At 58.2% G+C, this 6,332-nt stretch overlaps 1 protein-coding gene across 4 annotated transcripts; it reads right to left on the bottom strand.

Annotated features, from left to right (window-relative positions):
- Window positions 1-929: 929 nt before the first annotated feature.
- ACTB (actin beta) lies at window positions 930-5,938 on the bottom strand. 4 transcript variants are annotated; one of them, XM_051778648.1, is made up of 6 exons: window positions 5,803-5,938; window positions 4,055-4,183; window positions 3,506-3,745; window positions 2,531-2,969; window positions 2,040-2,221; window positions 930-1,677 (listed from the first exon to the last, which is right to left on the bottom strand). In XM_051778648.1, the coding sequence occupies exons 2-6, from the start codon at window positions 4,175-4,177 to the stop codon at window positions 1,534-1,536; spliced, it is 1,128 nt and encodes a 375-aa protein (XP_051634608.1). In that variant the 5' UTR covers window positions 4,178-4,183; window positions 5,803-5,938; the 3' UTR covers window positions 930-1,533. The 4 variants fall into 4 exon arrangements, with proteins under 4 accessions (XP_051634608.1, XP_051634626.1, XP_051634616.1 ...); XM_051778666.1 differs by lacking the exon at window positions 5,803-5,938 and adding an exon at window positions 5,757-5,775; XM_051778656.1 differs by lacking the exon at window positions 5,803-5,938 and adding an exon at window positions 5,547-5,665.
- Window positions 5,939-6,332: the final 394 nt, after the last annotated feature.

Raw genomic sequence — 6,332 nt, 5'->3', positions numbered from 1 at the left:
GGTCTCATCTCCCAGCACAGCTTTGAGAGGGTACCCCTGTGCAGCCCCTCTCTTCCATGAAGCCAGAGTCTGAAGTTGACCGAACAGAATGAAGCACCACAGAGGGTTCAGAAGCCCAAAAGATGGGGTCAGAGCCAAGAATCCGTGCAAACCTTTCTGGCAAAGGTTGGGCTGGAGGCGGGTACCTGCACTGCCCTCAGCAAGTTCTGGAGTTGTAGGTGTCACTCACCCTGCCAGAACTTCCTCCCTCCTCCCTGCACTTTTTTCCCAGCCCCACCCATGTAACACCCCAGTGGCCCTGCTCTCTGAAGTCAAATTTTTTCCACTTCACAGGAGACTTTCTCTTGCTCTCACCTGAAAGCTGCTCCACCTAGCCAGCACCCTGCAAGAGCATGAGTCTCCCAGCCTGAACCCAGGCTTCCCCTCCCAGGGCAAACCAGCAGGACAGACAAGCTTTGACACCTGGAGCAGGGAGAAGATGGGATACTGCCCCACATGAGGCTGCAGACTACTCAAAGGAGCCTTGGCTGAGGGACAAGGCAGCTGCTCTGGCACAGTTATAGCATTCCCCACACCCCACTTGCTTCCATCAGTCGAAAGCTAGACATACAAGTGAGGAGACACACACAGAGCAGCATTTAGGAAGGTGCAGCTGGATCCCCACTAAATCCAGCTCTTTTGACAGCTCCATTACACACACTGTCAGTATCTGGAAAGCTCCAGCCCAAGGCAGCCGTGGAGACCCACAGGTTTGGCATGTTCAGCTCTACCCCCACCCCCATATCACCAAGAGCCACCCGCCTCATGCCCTGCAGCACCAGCATCCCCCCAGCCCGATAGCAGAGCTGTGCAGGCCTGGCAGGGCAAGATCAGAGTAGGGAGCAACTGTCAAGAAACGGCATGAAAAGGAAATGAACAACCAACACCAGTCAAGCCTCTATGGTGTGCACTTTTATTTGAACTGGTCTTAAGTCAGTGTACAGGTAGCCCCTCCCTCCCCCACATACCGGCCCTTCTCGGCCCTGTGGGGGGACTGTAAAGCCTTCATTCCCATCTATCACTGGGGAACACAGCCTGCTTGCTTGACAAATCAAAGAGAAAAAGGATCAAGTGTGTTTTGTTTTTAAGGCGGAAAGATACAAAAAGACACTTGTTGGGTTACATAATTTACAGACAAGCAATTATAACCTAACACCAGTAACTGGCATCGGCTCCCTCCGAGCTGGGCTGTTGCCTTCACAGAGGCGAGTAACTTCCTGTAACAATGCATTATAACAATATTTGGAATGACTATTAAAAAAAGAAACAAATGTACAATCAAAGTCCTCAGATGCATTGTAGAACTTTGGGGGCGTTCGCTCCAACATGTTTTGTTTTTAAGACTGCTGCTGACACCTTCACCGTTCCAGTTTTTTAATCCTGAGTCAAGCGCCAAAAAAAAAACAAATAAAGCCATGCCAATCTCGTCTTGTTTTATGCGCATTTATGGGTTTTGTTTCATCACAAGGGTGTGGGTGTTGGTAACAGTCCGGTTTAGAAGCATTTGCGGTGGACAATGGAGGGTCCGGATTCATCGTACTCCTGCTTGCTGATCCACATCTGCTGGAAGGTGGACAGGGAGGCCAGGATGGAGCCTCCGATCCAGACAGAGTATTTGCGCTCAGGTGGGGCAATGATCTGCAGGGAAGAGGAGGAACCAGTCAGACACAGCATCACACTACACTTACAGCCCACGCACAGCCCTGCAAGGCAGAGCTGCATAACTCCCTTATCTAGCCGTGGCAAAGATACTATGAAGTCCAAACAGGATCAAGACACAATCTCACATCCCCACCTCCCTCCTTTGCAGCCAGTCTTTATACTAATCCCATTATTCACATGGTTGGGTAAGTGCCATCCTGTCCAGACCCAAGGCCACTAAGGCTGCACCAGACACAGACACTTCCTATCTTTTCTAGCAGGAATTTAGCTTATCCCCCTGCACCCACTCTGTTTCAGCCTAGCAGGGGTGCTGAGATGTTCCTACAACTCCATCCTACCTTGATTTTCATTGTGCTGGGTGCCAGGGCTGTGATCTCCTTCTGCATCCTGTCAGCAATGCCAGGGTACATTGTGGTACCACCAGACAGCACCGTGTTGGCATAGAGGTCCTTACGGATATCCACATCGCACTTCATGATGGAGTTGAAGGTAGTTTCATGGATACCACAGGACTCCATACCTGTGAGGAAAAAGTAGTCTCAAATCAGCAAGGGCTAAGACACAGCCAAGGAAGCCTGAGAAGCTACTGTGGGCAACCAGGGGACCAGCAGCTCCACCAGCAGGAAGGCGCTACAGAGCCATGGCTCCTGCTCAATTCTCCCAAATCCCTTCAACAGCTGTAGGCTGTGTGGGAAGTGAGGCTGACTGGTGGGACAGCATAAACCTTGCTAAAGACAAGCAGTAATGGTCACTGCCATGGTCTCCAGGTCACCCTTCACATAAGGAACAGTGGGAGGCACAAGGGATATCCTACAAGAGTTGAACTTACCCAAGAAAGATGGCTGGAAGAGGGCCTCAGGGCACCTGAACCTCTCATTGCCAATGGTGATGACCTGGCCATCAGGGAGTTCATAGCTCTTCTCCAGGGAAGAGCTAGAGGCAGCTGTGGCCATCTCCTGCTCAAAATCCAGGGCGACATAGCACAGCTTCTCCTTGATGTCACGCACAATTTCTCTCTCGGCTGTGGTGGTGAAGCTGTAGCCTCTCTCTGTCAAGATCTTCATGAGGTAGTCCGTCAGGTCACGGCCAGCCAGATCCAGACGGAGGATGGCATGGGGGAGGGCATAGCCTTCATAGATGGGCACAGTGTGGGTAACACCATCACCAGAGTCCATCACAATACCAGTGGTACGACCAGAGGCATACAGGGACAACACAGCCTGGATGGCTACATACATGGCTGGGGTGTTGAAGGTCTCGAACATGATCTAGGGAAAGAAAAGAAGGGGTTGAGCCAACAGCAAAAAAACTCCCCCACAGTTCTTGCTACAAGTCTATACCAAGTCCATGCAAGTGGTTTTACTTTTGCCCCTAGATAAGAGAGATCTCTCCACTCCCCCCTCAAAGTCCATGCTTATCTCACCTGTTCCCCACCCACACCTGCCAGGTCAGAGCCTGAGCAGGGACACCACCACCAGAGCCATCTCTATTGCCACAGCAAGGAACAAAACAAATGCCAAGTAAACTACAGTACAGTCACTCAAGGCTGTAAATGGATTAGTGTGCCTAGTCAGAAACAGCAGTTAGACAAGTTGCTAGTTCAGTCTCAGAGAAAGCCAGCTTAGAAGAGCAAACAAAACCTGTCAAGGTCCAGCAAAGAGGAGACTCAGGTCAGGAAAGGAAAACCCTGTGAAGATGGCAAAAAGGGAGAATAGTGGTGAAGGAGGAGAGAGGACAACATGGAAGAGGAGAGCTGGCCTGCAGCAACATCTGCTGTAGCTCCAAGCTCCAGAGTTCTACATACCTGTGTCATCTTCTCTCTGTTGGCTTTGGGGTTCAGGGGAGCCTCTGTGAGCAGCACGGGGTGCTCCTCGGGGGCTACTCTCAGCTCATTGTAGAAAGTGTGGTGCCAGATCTTCTCCATGTCATCCCAGTTGGTGACAATACCGTGTTCAATGGGGTACTTCAGGGTCAGGATACCTCTTTTGCTCTGGGCTTCATCACCAACGTAGCTGTCTTTCTGGCCCATACCAACCATCACACCCTGCACAACAAAGAAGATGCATTAAATACAGCTGAAGGATGAGCCCAACTGGGTGGATAATCTGCTTTTCCTAAAGCTAAGTCTCCAATTACTGTCCCTATTCTATCAGGAAAGGCATTTGGCCAGCTGCTCCAACACACACTGCACAAAGGCTCTGCAGGAGGCTGCACTCCCCACCAGCTGTGCTGCAGCGCAGAAGCCTCTAATGGTATAAAATCAAATAGAAGGGCTTCTTGCTCTTGTGGAAGACAACCACTTCCACCAAAAACTGTTCATTTTTGTCAGGTAACAGGCAACCCAGCCACCTACCTGATGTCTGGGGCGACCCACGATGGATGGGAAGACAGCACGGGGGGCATCGTCCCCGGCGAAACCGGCCTTGCACATACCGGAACCATTGTCAACAACGAGCGCGGCAATATCATCATCCATGGCTGGCTGCAGGAGGAGAGGAAAGCAGGAGACGTGAGCATCCCCGGTCACACACCGAGCCCCGTCCCCGTGGCTGCGGGCGGGAAGGGAAGGCGATGGCGGGAAGCGAAGGCGATGCCGCCAAGGCCTTCCCCACCCATTTCCTTCCTGCCGGCGCAGCTCCGCTTCGCTCGGCGCCCGCTAGAGGGGGCGACGCCTCCCAGATTTCGGCGCTGCGCGGATTTGGGACAAAGGAAGTCCCTGCGCCCTCTCGCATTATTACCATAAAAGGCAATGGATGGAGCACCGAGCCTCTCCCGCTACCGGCTTTCGGGGGGGATGGCGACGGCCACACCCCGGGTGTGGCTGCCACACCCCAGCGCCCGCCGTGTGCCCGACAGCGGGACTCGACGCCTCCGCGCAGCGCCGGGGGTCACGCCCGATGCTCGCCCCAGCACCCCGCTGTGTGCCAGCCAGTGAGGTTTAACACCTCCGTGCAGACCCAGGGGTCACTCAGTGCTTTTACCACTGCCTCGCCGTGTGCCAGGCACAGGCAGTGAGGTTTGACGCCCCCGCACAGCCCCGGGGGTCACGCCCTGTGCTCATCCCAGCACCCCACCCTGTGCCAACCGGCAGGGCTCGACACCTCCACCCAGCCCCGGGGGTCACACGGTGCTCGTCCCGGTGCCCCACCGTGCGTCAGGCACAGCCAGCGGGGCTCGATGTCCCTGCACAGACCCGGGGGTCACACGCGGCGCTGCCCTGGCAGCCCCCAAAGCCTCAACACGCCACTAATAAGGAACTGCAGCAGGACAAACGCCGGCCACCACGCCCAGCCCACCAGCCAAGCGTGACCGGGGCTCTGCCCCATCAACCGGCGGCACCACAGGCGGGATTAGCGCCAGGGAGCCACAGTCTTATGCAATTGCCGCCCGCCCAGGCTCAGCCCCGGCGGCTTCGGCCGCGCCGGTGTAATCCGGTGTCGGGGGGCGGCGGCAGCTGCCGCACATGTGCCGCCCCGCACGGGCAGCCTGGGAAGTGTAGTCGGTGCCGGAGCAGGTACCCTGCCCGCACCACGGCTCCGGGCACACCGGGGGGGGGTCCTCCTGCGCCTCCCAACCCCGCATTGTTCCGATCCACGGCCTCGCCCCGCACAGGGGCTGCCACCACCACCCCCCTTCCCTACAAGCAGCAGCCACTAGGGCTGCCCGCATGTGCGGGTTGGGGGAGCCGCACCCCTCCCCACCGGGGACAACGCCCCCGGGTCCCGAGCCCCCCGCCGGCGGCTCCCGAAGCAGACAAAGCCCCGCACCCCGCGTCCTCCCCGCCGCTGGCGGGACACGACAGCCGAGCCACCCGCTCCCCCCGGCCCCACGAGCAATCCTCTTACGGTGCGGATTAGCCCCACGGGCGGCAGGGGCGCGACCCCCCCGCGAGCATCGCACCCCGAACAAACGTTAAACTGCGAACTGCGCCCATAGCCCTTAGAATACGGCAGCGCGCTGCGGGGCCGCCACCCCGCACAGCGCACAAAGGGCGCGCCGCTGTCCCGACAGCCCCGATCACACCGATAACAATAACAACAATACCGAGTTACTACTGATCTCGTTGCTGCTCTACCCACGCTGCGGCGGTGCCGCTCTCACCTTTGTGGAGTGGTGCGGTCGGAGCCGGGGCGGGCGCGAGGCGGCGGTGGGAGCGGGGCGCGCGCGCGGTGAGGGCAGGCACAGCTCGCGGCGGCTCCCGCCCGCCGCCCGCGCGCGCCTTATATCCGGGCCGCCGCCGCCGCCGCCTCGCCATAAAAGGAAACTTTCGGAGAGCGCCGCTCCCATTGGTCCCGGTCCGGTCACGCCCCCCGCGCCCCGCCCCGCCCCCGCCGCGCGCGCCCGGCAGCGCCCCCCGCCCCGCCATGAGGGGAAGCATCGGGGGGAGGGGGAGCCGAGGCGAATTGGGGTGGGGGGCGCAGCCCCTCGGGTGTCGCCGTGATGGTTTGGGAACGGGGCTCTTGTCTCGTGCTCGCCCCCGCGCTCGCCCCGCTCCGCGGTTCGCGCTGCTCCGGTGCCCCCGTACAGCCCCCCCCCACCTCAGCCCTCGCACAAAGCCCCGCGGGTGGGGTGGTCCCGGCCCGTTCGCCCCCCCGGGCTGTGTGGGAGCGGGGAGTTTGCAGCCCCCCGGG

Source organism: Manacus candei, unplaced genomic scaffold (assembly GCF_025592945.1).
Source record: "Manacus candei isolate 608988 ecotype Guabito, Panama unplaced genomic scaffold, ASM2559294v1 h1tg000002l, whole genome shotgun sequence".
NCBI classification, from domain to species: Eukaryota; Metazoa; Chordata; class Aves; order Passeriformes; family Pipridae; genus Manacus; species Manacus candei.
This window is presented reverse-complemented; position numbering and strand designations above follow the sequence as displayed.